Source organism: Oncorhynchus kisutch, unplaced genomic scaffold (assembly GCF_002021735.2).
Source record: "Oncorhynchus kisutch isolate 150728-3 unplaced genomic scaffold, Okis_V2 scaffold3334, whole genome shotgun sequence".
In the NCBI taxonomy this organism is placed as follows: domain Eukaryota; kingdom Metazoa; phylum Chordata; class Actinopteri; order Salmoniformes; family Salmonidae; genus Oncorhynchus; species Oncorhynchus kisutch.
The window spans coordinates 503,219-522,448 of NW_022265279.1; the positions used below are offsets into that span (position 1 = coordinate 503,219).

At 44.1% G+C, this 19,230-nt stretch overlaps 1 protein-coding gene across 1 annotated transcript in view; it reads left to right on the plus strand.

Annotated features, from left to right (window-relative positions):
* Nucleotides 1–17,704, plus strand: part of LOC109887123 (insulin-like growth factor 1 receptor) — a 29,840-nt gene extending 12,136 nt beyond the window's left edge. Inside the window, exon 4 of the mRNA XM_031820400.1 lies at nt 17,388–17,704. Coding sequence (XP_031676260.1) covers nt 17,388–17,689 — 302 coding nt within the window. The 3' untranslated portion in view covers nt 17,690–17,704. The remainder of the gene's footprint in view (nt 1–17,387) is intronic.
* Nucleotides 17,705–19,230: the final 1,526 nt, after the last annotated feature.

Here is a 19,230-nt window from a genome sequence, read left to right on the forward strand (position 1 = left end):
CCAGCGTCTGCTTGTCTTCTCCTAACAGGAGCTTAAAGGTACCCTCAGACTAGGTTCTACTGCTCCTAGCAGCCAAACCAGCGTCTGCTTGTCTTCTCCTAACAGGAGCCTAAAGGTACCCTCAGACTAGGTTCTACTGCTCCTAGCAGCCAAACCAGCGTCTGCTTGTCTTCTCCTGACAGGAGCCTAAAGGTACCCTCAGACTAGGTTCTACTGCTGCTAGCAGCCAAACCAGCGTCTGCTTGTCTTCTCCTGACAGGAGCCTAAAGGTACCCTCAGACTAGGTTCTACTGCTCCTAGCAGCCAAACCAGCGTCTGCTTGTCTACTCCTTTAAAAGAGCTTGGCTTGAAAAAACAGATGGTGGCAATATTACGGTTTGCCCCTCTCGAGACGCTGTAGCAACAACAGCCAGTAACACTGCCTCAGGTCTTAGTCTTGCAATTTTACATCTAACTAAGATGTTTCTCGTTAAATGACAAACACTTAATTGAAGAATCCCGTCCATAGTTCCCACTCCTGCTAGACTCGCTGTCGTGTCTGTAGTGTCGGTGTGAGGAGGAAAGCTTCCTCTCTGTGGACACAGTAACTAATGAAGTGATCCCATCCACTTGACACCTCGGCGCCACTGCAGGGAGCAAACATCTAGTTGAATCGGAAACAGAGGGAGAGCAGGAGCATAGAAAAAGCAATCAATTCAATTCAAGGAGCTTCTTTTTTTATAAATGTGCGCGCTGTCTCTTTAAGAAATTAATGGCGTCTTTCGCGAGGCAGAATGTGGCTGTGGAATCTGACTTTGTGGCTGTGGAATCTGACTTTGTGGCTGTGGAATCTGGCTTTGTGGCTGTGGAATCTGGCTTTGTGGCTGTGGAATCTGACTTTGTGGCTGTGGAATCTGACTTTGTGGCTGTGGAATCAGACTTTGTGGCTGTGGAATCTGACTTTGTGGCTGTGGAATCTAGTGGAAACCAGACAAGAGGTGGGGGTGAGGGAGATAAAGGACTTTGTTTTGTGAAAAGTTCAACATTTCCACATGCAGTGTTGTGTTATTTAAGTGTGTTAACTTGTGTGCAGCATGAGAGGGGAGCTAATGCAGGCCAGACAGCTGTAGCAGTGAATTAGGAAGTGGACTAGGAAGTGGACAAGGCTCATCCTACTATAAAGGGGCTGATTAGGGATGGGCACGGTTCGTACAGTATTCAAATATCCAAACGGACGTTAGTATTCAAATACTTGTGAGAGTATCTATTTTTTTTAAAGGAAAAAAATCTCATGCTTATTTTAACAGTGAAAAGGCTTTGTCTAAATGAAATGATGTATGTAACATTACTACACAAGGATATACTGACAGCACACTTTGAATGTAGTCTTTCTGCTGTGAACCCATAAATACATACAGTAGTAGTCTTTCTGCTGTGAACCCATAAATACATACAGTAGTAGTCTTTCTGCTGTGAACCCATTAATACATACAGTAGTAGCCTTCTGCTGTGAACCCATAAATACATACCGTAATAGCCTTAATGGGCTTCAGACGTTTGTTCTTATTGATGGACCAATCGGTAGCTTCTCTCTCTTTCTCCCTCGCGGCTGCATAGCAAGCCAGTTCCCAAGTCTCGCGGCTGCACAGCAAGCCAGTTCCCAAGTCTCGCGGCTGCACAGCAAGCCAGTTCCCAAGTCTCGCGGCTGCACAGCAAGCCAGTTCTCAAGGTTAAACAGTTTTATTTTGTTTGCATGTACTTCGACGAACCCGGATATCTGAAAAGATTTCATGATGTTGTTCGAATAGTGAAATGATTTCAAATGCCCATCCATCCCATCGCCGATACAGACTCGATCCTCTAAAGGAGTACTGAACCGCTTTTTAGAATAAAATTATGGACCTTTTTGTATACCGTGCCCCACACACACACACACACACACACACACACACACACACACACACACACACACACACACACACACACACAGTCTGACCTCTCATCTCTATTCCGCTACGCTGCCTCACCTCCCTCCCATCCAACAACCACTTGTAGCTTTCTTTAAACTGCTGTTTACATTTCACATGCCAAAAAATACTGACCTGATGTCACCACTGTCTGTCTGCTCGTCTAGCTTTGCCTCATCGTATTATTTCTGGCACACGATGTCTATAGACCAGTGTTTTGTCTGTTGGATATAGAACTGCCGGGAACCATCTGAAATATTCACAATATTTCCTCTCAGAGAGGGGGGAGAGAAGGGAGGTCACAGCCAGATACAGAGTCTTCAGAAGGTATTCATAACCCATCGACTTATTCCACATTTTGTTGTTACAGCCTGAATTCAAAATAGATTTAAAATAAAGTGTTTACCTGTCTACACACAGTGACAGTGAAAACATGTTTTTAGAAATAGTTGCAAATGTATTGAATATGAAATAATACAGAAATATCTCAATTAAAGGATTCACACCCATGTTCAAATCACCTTTGGCAGCAATTACAGTTGAGTCTTTCTGGGTAAGTCTCTAAGAGAGTAAGTAGAGGAAGTGGACGACTAGCCAGGGTGGGGACGACTAGCCAGGGTGGGGAGGACTAGCCAGGGTGGGGAGGACTAGCCAGGGTGGGGAGGACTAGCCAGGGTGGGGAGGACTAGCCAGGGTGGGGAGGACTAGCCAGGGTGGGGAGGACTAGCCAGGGTGGGGAGGACTAGCCAGGGTGGGGAGGACTAGCCAGGGTGGGGACGACTAGCCAGGGTGGGGACGACTAGCCAGGGTGGGGACGACTGGTCAATACGCGGTATAAAACACGACCCCTGGTCAATACGCGGTATAAAACACGACCCCTGGTCAATACACGGTATAAAACACAACCCCTGGTCAATACACAGCTGCACTCACCTGCAACCGCTTTCTCCGGGTATTTACAAACAAACACGTGACTGGCTCAACTGTCCTGGGGAACTACGGTAAGCTTCATGATGTGACAGGTGAAATGCAGAATGTGATCTACTTTATCTCCTAATGTATTGCACAAGTTGACTGGAAGTTTTTACTTACAAACTACAAATATTCACCACTCTCTCCTGTATTTGGGAATCATCACTCTGCTTCAACTGGGCATTCCACTGATTTCAAAACTTGGTCAACTTCTTCCGTGATCAACACTGTTGATGGCCGTTTCATCTGATGGAAGTGATCGGGAAGAATCTACACTGTCTGGTTCAGTGAGAAATGTTTTTACCTAAATAAGGGATTTCCACATCGTCTGATTCATTTTCAGAGTCCGCATGGCACCATCGTCCTCTAGAAAGTAGTTTGTCTCAACCTTTTCCAATTGATCTTTGTTGATATTTTTACTTCAAGGCAGCGATGCAACACTTTTTCACTTCTTCATGAGATCTTAAAAAAAGACAAAGTTGGGATTAGAAAGGATTATCTACACATACTGAGCAGCTCATGCTATAGACAGAAGTAAGCTACATGGCAGACCAATCCAAACTCATCTCGCTATGTCAGCCAATCATGGATAGTGGGAAGGTTCCTGTATTTTTCCATGGCTAAACCAACTAGGCTTATAATTTAACACTTGTATTTACAGATGGGGTCAAGTTTGTTATTAAGGCAAATGAAAGTTAATATGTTCCAGAAGGCATTCTGCCCATTTTGATAAATCATTCAAATACCTCTCCTGTGAAGTGTAGACGTGTGACATACACCTAGCTTCCTGAAACAAATATACTGTTTAGCTTTTCTACTGACAGGTTTACGTCTTACTATTGCAATGGAACCTTTTGTCCAGGAAGTTGTCTGAAAGGCATTGAATGTGTTGCCCAATTGTTTTTTTGGTAGGTTTCCACACTACTTTCCTTCCATCTATAGCATTTCTTAATGTTACTCAGTTCCTTTGGCGCCTTATGATTGAGTATTGCTCTTTTCAAGTAGATGTGATTTTGCTGTGATCTGATAGGGGTGTTAGTGGGCTGACTGAACGCTCTGAGAGACTCTGGGTTGAGGTCAGTGATAAAGTAATCTACAGTACTATTGCCAAGAGATGAGCTATAGGTCTACCTACCATAGGAGTCCCCTCGAAGCCTACCATTGACTATGTACAGACCCAGCGTGCGACAGAACTGCAGAAGTTGTGACCTGTTTTTGTTGGTTGTTTTGTCGTAGTTGTGTCTAGGGGGGCATATGTGGGAGGGAAAGCTGTCATATCCAGGTAGGTGCTTGTCCCCCTGTGTGCTGAGGATGTCAGGTTCTTGTCCAGTTCTGGCATTTAGGTCTCCACAGACTGGTACATGTCCCTGGGCCTGGAAATGATAGCTTCTCCATCCTGGAGGGGGAAATCAGTCTTCATTAAAGCATGGGGATTCTAGTGGGGGATATAGGTAGCATACAGGACATTTTTCTCTGAGGTCAGTTCCTTATTAATGTTCCTGTAATGTTCCTGTTTGGATTAATTTAATGGAGTGAGTTAGGTCTGCTCTATACCAAATGAGCACTGAGTCGCTTCCCTGTTTCACACCTGGTAGTTTGGTGGATGGGACTACCAGCTCTTTGTATCCTAGAGGGCAACCAGTGGGTCCATCTCCTCTATATCACCCACCTGGTAGGATGGTGGATGGGACTACCAGCTCTCTGTAACCTAGAGGGTAACCAGTGGGTCCATCTCCTCTATATCACCCACCTGGTAGTGTGGTGGATGGGACTACCAGCTCTCTGTAACCTAGAGGGCAACCAGTGGGTCCATCTCCTCTATACCATGTTTCACACCTGGTAGTTTGGTGGATGGGACTACCAGCTCTCTGTAACCTAGCGGGTAACCAGTGGGTCCATCTCCTCTATATCACCCACCTGGTAGTGTGGTGGATGGGACTACCAGCTCTCTGTAACCTAGAGGGCAACCAGTGGGTCCATCTCCTCTATACCACCCACCTGGTAGTATGGTGGATGGGACTACCAGCTCTCTGTAACCTAGAGGTCAACCAGTGGGTCCATCTCCTCTATACCATGTTTCACACCTGGTAGTTTGGTGGATGGGACTACCAGCTCTCTGTAACCTAGCGGGTAACCAGTGGGTCCATCTCCTCTATATCACCCACCTGGTAGTGTGGTGGATGGGACTACCAGCTCTCTGTAACCTAGCGGGTAACCAGTGGGTCCATCTCCTCTATACCACCCACCTGGTAGTGTGGTGGATGGGACTACCAGCTCTCTGTAACCTAGCGGGTAACCAGTGGGTCTGTCTCCTCTATACCATGTTTGTTGTAGGAAGTTGTCATGACGTTGGCCTGGGGGATAGGTTTATGACAGTCATAAATACCTCTTTCCCCCCTTTTTCCTTCTCTAACCTACTGAGGCTACATTAAAAAAAAACTTGGTTAACATAGAGATTCTGGGAACATCAGTATGTGGGCGGAAATGAACTATATTCTGGTAATCCGAACCATTGACAATGTGCAGTGGTACTTAATGAATATGATGTCAGTTCAGTTGTCATCTGAGACATTCTCATCACTGATAAGATGACATAAACTCTACAGTGGAAAGTCTACACATCAGAGTTATCGGATTCACATGGAATTGTTGTTCAATTTAAATGTTTGAATATGAAATGATTCGTGATGAGATAAAATGTGATTTTAACTTCTAAAATGTGAGATGTGGGTTTTCATAAGTTAGGGCTGCTCACTCATTACCCAGGTATGATTTCATTCTTTGTATATGTAATTCTGTGTGATTAGTTAGGTATTTAGTAAATAAATAATTAAACCCAATTTTGTATTGCTGATTCAACTTGTTAGCCAGGGTTCATGAAGAAGAATTTACAACTTTCAGATGAGACTGAAATAAGGTGACGATTTATATTGACTGCTATTGATGTAAAATATTACTAGGTCTTTAAGAGTTTATTCGGAAGATAACAGCTCTATAAATATTATTTTGTGGTGCCCCGACTTTCTAGTTAATTACATTTACATGATTACCTCAATCAGGTAATATTAATTACAGAGAAAATATCTTATAGAATAGCATTTCATATCACTTAATCCGGCATAGCCAAAGACACGACAATGTCAATGCCTGTATTTCCAATTTCTTTGAAGACTGGGCTCCTGCTCTTTAGGTCTCAGACAGATGACCTCAGACCTTGTATATTCCAGGATGAGATTGGAAAACAAATATTTTACATAGTTTCCAGTGTTGTTTGCGTGGTTTAGGACCATACCATTAGGTTTGAGCAGAGCATGCTGAGCATCTGGGTGTCAGCTGGTTGGTTTGGGAGGGCGTCAGCTGGTTGGTTTGGGAGGGCGTCAGCTGGTTGGTTTGGGAGGGCGTCAGCTGGTTGGTTTGGGAGGGCGTCAGCTGGTTGGTTTGGGAGGGCGTCAGCTGGTTGGTTTGGGAGGGCGTCAGCTGGTTGGTTTGGGAGGGCGTCAGCTGGTTGGTTTGGGAGGGCGTCAGCTGGTTGGTTTGGGAGGGCGTCAGCTGGTTGGTTTGGGAGGGCGTCAGCTGGTTGGTTTGGGAGGGCGTCAGCTGGTTGGTTTGGGAGGGCGTCAGCTGGTTGGTTTGGGAGGGCGTCCGCTGGTTGGTTTGGGAGGGCGTCCGCTGGTTGGTTTGGGAGGGCGTCCGCTGGTTGGTTTGGGAGGGCGTCCGCTGGTTGGTTTGGGAGGGCGTCCGCTGGTTGGTTTGGGAGGGCGTCCGCTGGTTGGTTTGGGAGGGCGTCCCCTGGTTGGTTTGGGAGGGCGTCAGCTGGTTGGTTTGGGAGGGCGTTAACTGACTCTGGCTCTCTGTGGCTCTCTTTCACTGTTTCTACAGACAAAATAGACGGTGCTACTAGCCTCATGTCTGTCTGGGGAGGGGTAAAGGACTGGTGCTACTAGCCTCTGGTGTCTGTCTGGGGAGGGTAAAGGACTGGTGATACTAGATGGTGCTACTAGCCTCTGGTGTCTGTCTGGGGAGGGGTAAAGGACCGGTGCTACTAGCCTCTGTGGTGTTTGTTTAGTCTGTCTGGGGAGGGTAAAGGACTGGTGATACTAGATGGTGCTATAGCCTCTGGTGTCTGTCTGGGGAGGGGTAAAGGACTAGTGATACTAGATGGTGCTACTAGCCTCTGGTGTCTGTCTGGGGAGGGTAAAGGACTGGTGATACTAGACGGTGCTACTAGCCTCTGGTGTCTGTCTGGGGAGGGGTAAAGGACTAGTGATACTAGATGGTGCTACTAGCCCCCGTGGTGTTTGTTTAGTCTGTCTGGGGAGGGGTAAAGGACTGGTGATACTAGACGGTGCTACTAGCCTCTGGTGTCTGTCTGGGGAGGGGTAAAGGACTGGTGATACTAGACGGTGCTACTAGCCTCCGTGGTGTTTGTTTAGTCTGACTGGGGAGGGGTAAAGAACTAGTGATACTTTTAGCAGCTATCCAATTATACTGAACCTCACCTTTGACCAGAGAGCATAACATGTAGCCAGAACAATGGACCTTTATTGGCAACCTTCAGATTCTGTTGTCCTTATGAATCTTATGGTAATTATTATAATATCAATATTTGAATAGTATTTACCTCCAGGTGGATCTCTACAGGTTCATATTAAGTTGGCAGCAGAATAGTAGATGTCATTAGAAACAGCTCGGCAGTAGTTGTCATTAGACACAGCTTGGCAGTAGGCTAGTAGTTGTCATTAGACACAGCTTGGCAGTAGGCTAGTAGTTGTCATTAGAAACAGCTCGGCAGTAGTTGTCATTAGACACAGCTTGGCAGTAGAATAGTAGTTGTCATTAGACACAGCTTGGCAGTAGTTGTCATTAGAAACAGCTCGGCAGTAGAATAGTAGTTGTCATTAGAAACAGCTTGGCAGTAGAATAGTAGTTGTCATTAGAAACAGCTCGGCAGTAGAATAGTAGTTGTCATTAGAAACAGCTCGGCAGTAGAATAGTAGTTGTCATTAGAAACAGCTTGGCAGTAGAATAGTAGTTGTCATTAGAAACAGCTCGGCAGTAGAATAGTAGTTGTCATTAGAAACAGCTCGGCAGTAGAATAGTAGTTGTCATTAGAAACAGCTCGGCAGTAGTTGTCATTAGACACAGCTTGGCAGTAGAATAGTAGTTGTCATTAGAAACAGCTCGGCAGTAGAATAGTAGTTGTCATTAGACACAGCTTGGCAGTAGAATAGTAGTTGTCATTAGAAACAGCTCGGCAGTAGTTGTCATTAGACACAGCTTGGCAGTAGAATAGTAGTTGTCATTAGAAACAGCTCGGCAGTAGTTGTCATTAGACACAGCTTGGCAGTAGAATAGTAGTTGTCATTAGAAACAGCTCGGCAGTAGTTGTCATTAGACACAGCTTGGCAGTAGAATAGTAGTTGTCATTAGAAACAGCTCGGCAGTAGTTGTCATTAGACACAGCTTGGCAGTAGAATAGTAGTTGTCATTAGAAACAGCTCGGCAGTAGTTGTCATTAGACACAGCTTGGCAGTAGAATAGTAGTTGTCATTAGAAACAGCTTGGCAGTAGTTGTCATTAGAAACAGCTCGGCAGTAGTTGTCATTAGAAACAGCTCGGCAGTAGAATAGTAGTTGTCATTAGAAACAGCTCGGCAGTAGAATAGTAGTTGTCATTAGAAACAGCTCGGCAGTAGTTGTCATTAGAAACAGCTCGGCAGTAGAATAGTAGTTGTCATTAGAAACAGCTCGGCAGTAGAATAGTAGTTGTCATTAGAAACAGCTCGGCAGTAGTTGTCATTAGAAACAGCTCGGCAGTAGAATAGTAGTTGTCATTAGAAACAGCTCGGCAGTAGAATAGTAGTTGTCATTAGAAACAGCTCGGCAGTAGAATAGTAGTTGTCATTAGAAACAGCTTGGCAGTAGAATAGTAGTTGTCATTAGAAACAGCTCGGCAGTTGGCTCTTAAAGTAAAGATTGTTATCTGTAGCTGACTGACTGGTCTCCTCCGTCTCTCTGGTGTTGTCACATCACCATGTCTAGACGGATGCCCTTTACCCTCCTTTCCCTGGGCAGTACCCTGCTCCGCAGCATTATTTGGTGTGTTTGTGTTGGGTGGAGGGGGTGTGGGTACAGCCTGTGCCATCCCCCAGGCTTCATGACAGCAGCAGTGCTACTCTGACTGTGTGTGTGTGTGACAGTCTTGGTGTTGTGGAAGAGCCTGTTCCTGCCATCCACTGCCATGTCTGGTCCCCTGGCTCAGTCCCAAATGGTGTTCCTGACCCCTTCTGCCATGTCTGGTCCCCTGGCCCAGTCCCAAATGGTGTTCCTGACCCCTTCTGCCATGTCTGGTCCCCTGGCCCAGTTCCAAATGGTGTTCCTGACCCCCTCTGCCATGTCTGGTCCCCTGGCCCAGTCCCAAATGGTGTTCCTGACCCCCTCTGCCATGTCTGGGCCCCTGGCCCAGTCCCAAATGCTGCAGTACTTTGGACCAAAGGGTTTGGACCAGAGCCATGCCATCCCACTGCCAGTATATATAGTGTACCACCCCTTCTCTGACCCCATCTTCACTCCTTCTCTCTCTCTACCTGGCCTCTGAGTGCTGTGCTGTAAGGCCTCTCTCTGCCTTCTCTCCCCTGATGTAGAGGTGACAGGTAGCATGACAGACTGTTTCCAGCAGGTAGAAAGTGATGACCTCAGGTAAGTTCCCACAGTCCAGGGAGATGACACAGCAGATAATGACATACAGAGAGAAACCAGCACCGTGCTGCCTGTCCCCAGAGGAACCAGTCAACCAACTCACAGTTCACACTTCAACTAGACTCTGGAACTCCTAGATCTCCCGCCACTGTCCAAACTCTAGCGTAGGGGTTCTCAAACTAGGAGTCACGGCCCCATGTGGGGTCACCTGATATGAAAATGGGGTCAAATCAAATCAAATCAAATTTATTTATATAGCCCTTCGTACATCAGCTGATATCTCAAAGTGCTGTACATAAACCCAGCCTAAAACCCCAAACAGCACGCAATGCAGGTGTAGAAGCACGGTGGCTAGGAAAAACTCCCTAGAAAGCACAAAACCTAGGAAGAAACCTAGAGAGGAACCAGGCTATGTGGGGTGGCCAGTCCTCTTCTGGCTGTGCCGGGTGGAGATTATAACAGAACATGGCCAAGATGTTCAAATGTTCATAAATGACCAGCATGGTCGAATAATAATAAGGCAGAACAGTTGAAACTGGAGCAGCAGCACAGTCAGGTGGAAGTTGAAACTGGAGCAGCAGCATGGCCAGGTGCATGTCCACGCAGGGTCGTGGGAGAAGTTTCGAAACCCTCCCCCAAAAATAAATAGAAATGATATTTTTATTAGTACCAGTCAACGTTTGGACACACCTACTCATGAAAGTATTTGTAGTTTTTATTTGTGCTATTTTCTACATGAACTTTAAGTGCACGTTGTGATTTATTTTTACTTCTTTAACCATTCCTGAACCTGTGACTAGAAACAAGCTGCATAGGGGCAATACCAGAATAAATGATCTAGTGATTCTGTCTCTTCGAGGCAAAATCTACAGAGCTGCGATTGTTGTAAGCCCCATATAAACTCAGCCCCATACAAATGTCCTCTCACTGTCAACTGCATTTATTTTCAGAAAAGTTAACGTGTAACTATTTGTATGAACACAACAAGATTCAACAATTGAGACATAAACTGAACAAGTTCCACAGACATGTGACTAACAGAAATTGAATATTGTGTCCCTGAACAAAGGGGGGGGGTCTTAATCAAAAGTAACAGTCAGTATCTGGTGTGGCCACCAGCTGCATTAAGTTCTGCAGTGGATCTCCTCCTCATGGATTGCACCAGATTTGCTAGTTCTTGCTGTGAGATGTTACCCCACTCTTCCACCAAGGCACCTGCAAGTTCCCAGACATTTCTGGGGGCAATGGTCCTTGCCATCCTCACAGGATGGTCCTTGCCATCCTGTGCCTGTCCCGCAGGTGTGATGTTCGGATGTACTGATCCTGTTCAGGTGTTGTTACACGTGGTCAGCCACTATGAAGACGATCAGCTGTCCATCCTGTCTCCTGGCCACAGCTGCAGTCCTCATGCCTCCTTGCAGCATGCCTAAGGCATGTTCACGCAGATGAGCAGGGACCCTGGGCATCTTTCCTTTGGTGTTTTTCCAGAGTCAGTAGAAAGGCCTCTGTAGTGTCCTAAGTTTTAATAACTGTGACCTTAATTGCCTGTAAGCTGTTAGTGTCTTAATGACCGTTCCACAGGTGCATGTTCATTCATTGTTTATGGTTCATTGAACAAGCATGGGAAACAGTGTTTAAACCCTTAACTTCTGGATCTTAATTTGTAAAAATCCAAATTACAATGATCTTTGAAAGACAGGGTCCTGAAAAAGGGACGTTTCTTTTTTTGCGGAGAATTTTATATAATTTAAATTGAAGAACTCGAAGTGTTGAATCAAATGTATTTTTTTGTACCAGTTCATAAACCACGTTGAATTGGCGAAAATCTCTTCCCATTTTTTTGTTGCAATCTGTATGGGTCAACATTTGTGTCCTCAAATGGAAGTGGTTTCTATTTACGCCACTTTGTCTGAAGGTAATTTAAAGAGGAGCAGTAAAATAACAATAACGAGACTATATACAGAGGGGTACCGAGTCAATGTGTGGGGGCACCGGTTAGTCCAGGTAATATGTACATGTAGGTAGAGTTATTAAAGTGACTATGCATAGATAATATCAGAGTACCAGCAACGTGAAAAAGGGGAGGGGGGGGGCAGTGCAAATAGTCTGGGTAGCTATTTCATTAGATGTTCAGGAGTCCTATGTCTTGGGGGTAGAAGCTGTTTAGATTCCTTTTGGACCTAGACTTGGCGCTCCGGTACTGCTTGCCGTGCAGTAGCAGAGAGAACAGTCTATGACTAGGGTGGCTGTAGTCTTTGACCATTTTTAGGGCCTTCCACTGACACCGCCTGTATAGAGGTCCTGGATGACAGGAAGCTCGGCCCCAGTGATCTGTCTTTTCAGTCTCCTGAGGGGAAATAGGTTTTTGTTGTGCCCTCATCACGACTGTCTTGGTGTGCTTGGACTGGGGTTGCAAATAAATTCCCTGGTTTCCCCAAAATCTTGGTTGGAGGAATCTCGGAATCAGAAGGTAATAAAATGGAAATTCGGCATCCTCCAACCAGGATTTCTCGAAAACTAGGTCATTTTATTGAAAGTTCCCAGAATTTTGCAACCCTAGCTTGGACCATGTTAGTTTGTTGGTGATGTGGACACCAAGGAACTTGACGCTCTCAACCTGCTCCACTACAGCCCCGTCGACGAGAGTGGGGGTTTCTGCTTGAAACTTGTTGGTATTGCAGACTCGTGAGGGAGAGGTTGAAAATGTCAGTGAAGACACTTGCCAGTTGGTCGGAGTACATGTCCTGGTAATCCATCTGGCCCCACGGCTTTGTGAATGTTGACCTGTTTAAAGGTCTTACTCACATCGGCTATGGAGAGCTTGATCACACAGTCGTCCGGAACAACTGGCGCTCTCATGCATGTTTCATTGTTATTTTCCTCGAAGCAGGCATAGAAGGTGTTGAGCTCGTGTCACTGGGCAGCTCTCGGCTGTGCTTCCCTTTGTGGTCTGTAATGGTTTGCAAGCCCTGCCACATCCGACGAGCGTCGGAACTGGTGTAGTACGATTCGATCTTAGTCCTGTATTGAAGCTTTGCCTGTTTGATGGTTCGTCGGGGGGCGCAGCGGGATTTCTTATGAACTTCCGGGTTAGAGTCCTGCTCCTTGAAAGCGGCAGCTCTAGCCTCTAGCTCAGTGCATCTGTTGCCTGTAATCCATGGCTTCTGGTTGGTGTATGTACATACGGTCACTGTGGGGACGACGTCATCGATGCACTTATTGATGAAGCCAATGACTGACATGGTGTGCTCCTCAATGCCATCAGAGGAATCTTGGAACATTATCCAGTCTGTTCTAGCAAAACAGTCCTGTAGTGTAGCATCTGCTTCATCTGACCACTTTTTTATTGACCGATTCAATGGTGCTTCCTGCTTTAGTTTTTTTGCTTGTAAGCAGGAATCAGGAGGATAGAATTGTGGTCAGATTTGCTGACTGTAGGGCGAGGGAGAGCTTTGTTTGTGTCTCTGTGTGTGGAGTACAGGTGGTCTAGAGTTGTTTTACCTCTGGTTGCACGTTTTAACATGCTGATAGAAATTTGGTAAAACGGATTTAAGTTTCCCTGCATTAAAGTCCCCGGCCACTAGGAGTGCTGCCTGGATGAGCATTTTCCTGTTTGCTTAGTGTGGAATACAGCCCATTGAGTGTGGTCTTAGTGCCAGCATCGGCCTGTGGTGGTATGTAGACAGCTATGAAAAATACAGATAGTGTGATCTACAGCTTATCATGAGATACTCTACCTCAGGCGAGTAAAACCTCAGGACTTCCTTAGAAAGTAGCCCGGTCTCCATCCTCTTTTTCTCCGTCTTCTCTTCACGCAAATGACAGGGATTTGGGCCTGCTCCCGGGAAAGCAGTATGTCAAACTCATTAAAGAAACCTCTCTGGGATATGTGGGACCCTAGCGTCCCACCTGGCCAAAAGCCAGTGACAATGCAGCGTGCCAAATTCAAATAAATTATTATAAAAATCAAACTTTCATGAAATCACACATGTAAGATACCAAATTAAAGCTACACTTGTTGTGAATCCAGCCAACGTCCCATTTCAAAAAGGCTTTTCGGCGAAAGCAAACGATGCTATTATCTGAGGGTAGCACCTCCGTAAACAAAGAGAGAAAGCATATTTCAACCCTGCAGGCGTGACACAAAAACGCAGAAATAAAAATATAAATCATGCCTTGCCTTTGATGTGCTTCTTTTGTTGGTACTCCAATATGTCCCATAAACATCACAAATAGTCCTTTTGTTCGAATAAATCTGTCGATATATATCTGAAATTTCCATTTTGTCTCATTTGATCCAGAAAAACACCAGTTCAAACTTGCGCAACGTGACTATAAAATATCTCAAAAGTTACCTGTACTTTAGGTATTTTTTACGTAAATAATCGATAAAATTGAAGATGGGATGATCTGTGTTCAATACAGGTGGAAAACAAACTGTAGCTAGCTTTCTGGTCACGCTTCTCTAACAGTACACTTGATGTGACCCTCGTTTTGAACAGGGCTACTTCTTTATTACACAAAGGAAAAACCTCAACCAATTTCTAAAGACTGTTGACATCCAGTGGAAGCGGTGGGAACTGCAAGAAGATCCCTTAGAAATCGGGATTCCCAATGAAAACCCATTGAAAAGAGTGACCTCAAAAACAAAACAAAAATCTGAATGGTTTGTCCTCGGGGTTTCGCCTGCTAAATAAGTTCTGTTATACTCACAGACATGATTCAAACAGTTTTAGAAACTTCAGAGTGTTTTCTATGCATATCTTATCTTCTGGGGATGAGTAGCAGGCAGTTGAATTTGGGCATGCATTTAATCCGGACGTGAAAATACTGCCCCCTGTCACCAAGAAGTTAAAGAAATAAAAAGCCTCTACGGTTCGTGGTGAGTAATCGCTGTTCTGATGCCCAGAAGTTATTTTGGGTCTTAAGAGACGGTAGCAGACACATTATGTACAGGATGAGCTCAAAAATAAGTTGCAAAAATGAAACAAAAAAAACACATTCGGTTAGGATCACGTAATTCGTGATACATGCCTAACCCGACCCGTAAACATAACATTTGTTCGTTCTATCTTTTCTGGAGGATAAACTGAAATTGTAACCAGCTTTCTATGGCTTGTTTAAGAAAGGGCGATACTTAAAAAAAAAAAAAACATTTTAAATTAGTGGGAAATGAGAAGTTGTAAATTGTAACATTTTTGAATAAAGGATGAGCTTTTCTTAATCTACTGGAGAACCATTTTGTGTTTAAGTATAATTTATGTATGAGTAAATATTTTAGTGAGAGGTTTAAAGATTTAATATTTAGTAATTTTTGCCCCGCAAACTCATATTCATTATATAAATAGGCACTTTTTCATTTTGTCTGGCTTAGCATTCCAAATAAAATTAAATATTATTTTCTCAAATTATTTAAAAAACGAGTCGTCTGGAGTAGGCAGTGCCATTAGTTAGTAAGTAAGTAAACTGTGATAGGACCAAAAAGTTAATCAATGTGATTTTTCCATTAATAGACACATTTACCTCTTCATGGTTGCATGATCGTATCTATTTTTGCTAACTTTCCATTGAAATTAATTGTGCGAAGTTCATTTATTTTTTTGAGATGTGAAAACAAAGTATGTCTACTTCTCCATCCATTTTATTGGTAAACTACAAGGTAGCATACATTTTTTATTTTTTATGATCCAATACATAATATGGTACACTTTTCTCATAATTACATTTGAGTCCTTAGAGGCTATAAATTTGATCAAGATCTTCAATGAGACTGTGCAGGTATCCAGATTGCGGACTTAAGAAAAAAAACTTGAGTCATCAACATTCAACATCAACACACTTTTGTTTTTATCCCCTGGATTTCTAACCCCTTGATTTAAATTTCAATGGCCATAATAAATAGATATGGAGACAACGGACAGCCTTGTTTTACTCCTCTTAAAAGCTCAATACATTCTGAGAAGAAACCATTATTTACTGTTTTATATCTGGGGTTGCTGTACGTAACTTTAACCCATTGTATGAGATTCACCGAAATAAAACTAATCCAGGCATTTGTAAATACATTCTAGTCATACTTTATCAAACGCCTTTCAAAATCTGCTATGAAGACCAGGCCTTTTGTCTTTGATGTTTTAATGTTCAATTGTTTCAATGAATTGTCTTATATTATCTCTAATACAGCATCTGTGTAAAAAACCTGTCTGATCAGGATGAACAATAATATCTGGTGAAACCTTTTTTATTCTGTGCTTTGCATTTCACCAGGATTTTCGCATCACAGCGTTGAAGTTGTGATGTTTTTTAAAAATGGACTGGATCTTTATACTTACCACCTGGGTCCTGTTTTAGTAGTAATGAAATCAGTCATGGTTGAGTACCTGAAAATGTAATTATAACATGCTAATAATGGAACTTTTGAATACATGAAAGGTCTGATATACCTCTACTGGTATACAATCAAGCCCTGGTGATTTTCCAGACTGAAAATATTGTATTGCTTCAGTTACTCTTCTGTAAGTTGGCCTTCACACTGGTCTTTCTGTATTCATTTTACAGTATTATTATTATTATTATTTGGAAAGAAATCTTTAGTTAACATAATTCAGTGGAAATGGAGGAGACAACATATGCTTAAATGTTGCTTCCTCTTTCAAAATATAGTTTGATGAATCATGTATGACTCCATCATTTGTAACGAGTTTCTCTCAATTCGTTTCACATTTCTATGTTGCAGATTCAATATTTATTCCATTACCATGAACTTCCTCTATTCCTTTATATAGATCTCATCTCTTTTGACCTAAACTGCTTTTGTTTTAATGATGAGTGTTGTATTGAATGGCCTCTAAAAGTACATTTCAGTGTCTCATACAATATGGGGATCTGCTGTACCGATGTTGTGCTGAATGGCCTCTAAAAGTACATTTCAGTGTCTCATACAATATGGGGATCTGCTGTACCCATGTTGTGCTGAATGGCCTCTAAAAGTACATTTCAGTGTCTCATACAATATGGGGATCTGCTGTACCCATGTTGTGCTGAATGGCCTCTAAAAGTACATTTCAGTGTCTCATACAATATGGGGATCTGCTGTACCCATGTTGTGCTGAATGGCCTCTAAAAGTACATTTCAGTGTCTCATACAATATGGGGATCTGCTGTACCCATGTTGTGCTGAATGGCCTCTAAAAGTACATTTCAGTGTCTCATACAATATGGGGATCTGCTGTACCCATGTTGTGCTGAATGGCCTCTAAAAGTACATTTCAGTGTCTCATACAATATGGGGATCTGCTGTACCCATGTTGTGCTGAATGGCCTCTAAAAGTACATTTCAGTGTCTCATACAATATGGGGATCTGCTGTACCGATGTTGTGCTGAATGGCCTCTAAAAGTACATTTCAGTGTCCCATACAATATGGGGATCTGCTGTACCCATGTTGTGCTGAATGGCCTCTAAAAGTACATTTCAGTGTCCCATACAATATGGGGATCTGCTGTACCCATGTTGTGCTGAATGGCCTCTAAAAGTACATTTCAGTGTCTCATACAATATGGGGATCTGCTGTACCCATGTTGTGCTGAATGGCCTCTAAAAGTGCATTTCAGTGTCTCATACAATATGGGGATCTCCTGTACCGATGTTGTGCTGAATAATGATTTTTTTTAAATCCAAAGACGGAAATGGTATTAATGGGTACGAATTCCCTATGTCAAGTCATTAACTGACTTCTCTCTCCGTCTCTCTCTCTCTCTCTCTCTCTCTAGTGTGTCCTGATAAGTGTCATGCGTGTACATGGGATGGTGAGTGTTGTCATGGCCAGTGTCTGGGTAGCTGTACGGAACCTAACACTGATTCGTCTTGCGCTGCCTGTCTCCACTACTACCACGAGGGGCGCTGCGTTCCAGACTGCCCCCATGATACCTATAAGTTTGAAGGCTGGCGCTGCGTCACCCTGGACTTCTGCTCCAGCGTCCACCTGCCTGACTTCGACCGCTTCGTCATTCACAGAAGAGAGTGCATGTCTGACTGTCCTTCTGGATTCACACGCAACAAGAGCAAGAGGTGAGTGGGTTTGTCTTCTTCAAACTGTCCAGCAGATGGAGACAGAGGCTGTTATATAGCTATGGCTGTCTCCAATACTTGTCACTCAGACCTGTGGGATCAACAGTTCTCCTTAGTCTGAGTCCTTAGACGATACAGGTGTTGGGTTGTGCTGCTCATCAAATCAAATGTTATTTGTCACATGCGCCGAGTTCAACAGGTGTAGACATGACAGTTAAATGCTTCTTTACAAGCCCTTAAAAAATGCAGTTTTAAGAAAAATAAGTGTTAAAGTATTTACTAATATAATCTGAATTAAAAATAAATGAAAAATAACAATTAAAAAGCAACAATAAAGTAACAGTAGCGAGGCTACAGGGGGTATAGAGTCAATGTGCTGGGGCACAGGTTAGTCGAGGTAATATGCACATGTAGGTAGAGTTAAAGTGACTATGCATAGATAATAAACAGAGTAGCAGCAGGGTAAGAATTGTGGGTGGGGGGGGGGCAAATGCAATAGTCTGGGTAACCATATGATTAGATGTTCAGGAGTCTTATGGCTGGGGGTGGAAGGTGTTTAGAAGCCTTGTGGACTTAGACTTGGCGCTCCGGTACTGCTTGCCATGCGGAAGCAGAGGAGAACAGTCTGTCTTGGGTGACTGGAGATTTTGGCAACTCTTTGGGCCTTCCTCTGACACCACCTGGTATAGAGGTCCTGGATGACAGGAAGCTTGGCCCCAGTGAGGTACTGTTCTGTTATGCACTACCTTCTGTAATCTTTTGAGGATCTGAGGACCAATGCTAAATCTTTTCAGTCTCCTGATGGGGAATAGGTTTTGTCTTACCTTCTTCATGACTGTCTTGGTGTGTTTGGACCATGATAGTTTATTGGTGATGTGGACACCAAGGAGCTTAAAACTCTCAACCTGCTCCACTACAGCCCCGTCAATGAGAATGGGGTTGTGCTCTGTCCTCATTTTCCTGTCATCCACATCATCTACTTTTGTCTTGATCACATTGAGGGAGAGGTTGTTGACCTGGCACCACACTGCCAGGTCTCTGACCTCCTCCCTGTAGGCTGTCTCTTTGTAGTTGGTGATCAGGCCTACCACTGTTGTGTCGTCAGCAAAACTTAATGATGCTGTTGGAGTCGTGCCTGGCCACTCAATTCATGGTGAACAGGGAGTACAGGAGGGGCTGAGCAGCACCCCTGAAGGGCCCCAGTGTGTTGAGGATCAGCATGGCGGATGTGTGTTGTTACCTACCCTTACCACCTGGGTGCGACCCTCACCACCTCCATTTTTTTTAGATCCAGTGCAGAGGAGGTGTTTAGTCGCAGGGTCTTAGCTTAGTGATGTGCTTTGAGGGCACTATGGTGTTGAACGCTGAGCTGTGGTCAATGAATATCATTCTCAAGTAGGTGTTCCTTTTGCCCAGGTGGAAAGGCAGTGTGGAGTGCAATCGAGATTGCATCATCTGTGGATCTGTTGGGGTGGTATGCAAATTGGTGTGTGTCTAGGGTTTCTGGACAATGGTGTTGATGTGAGCCATGACCAGCCTTTGAAA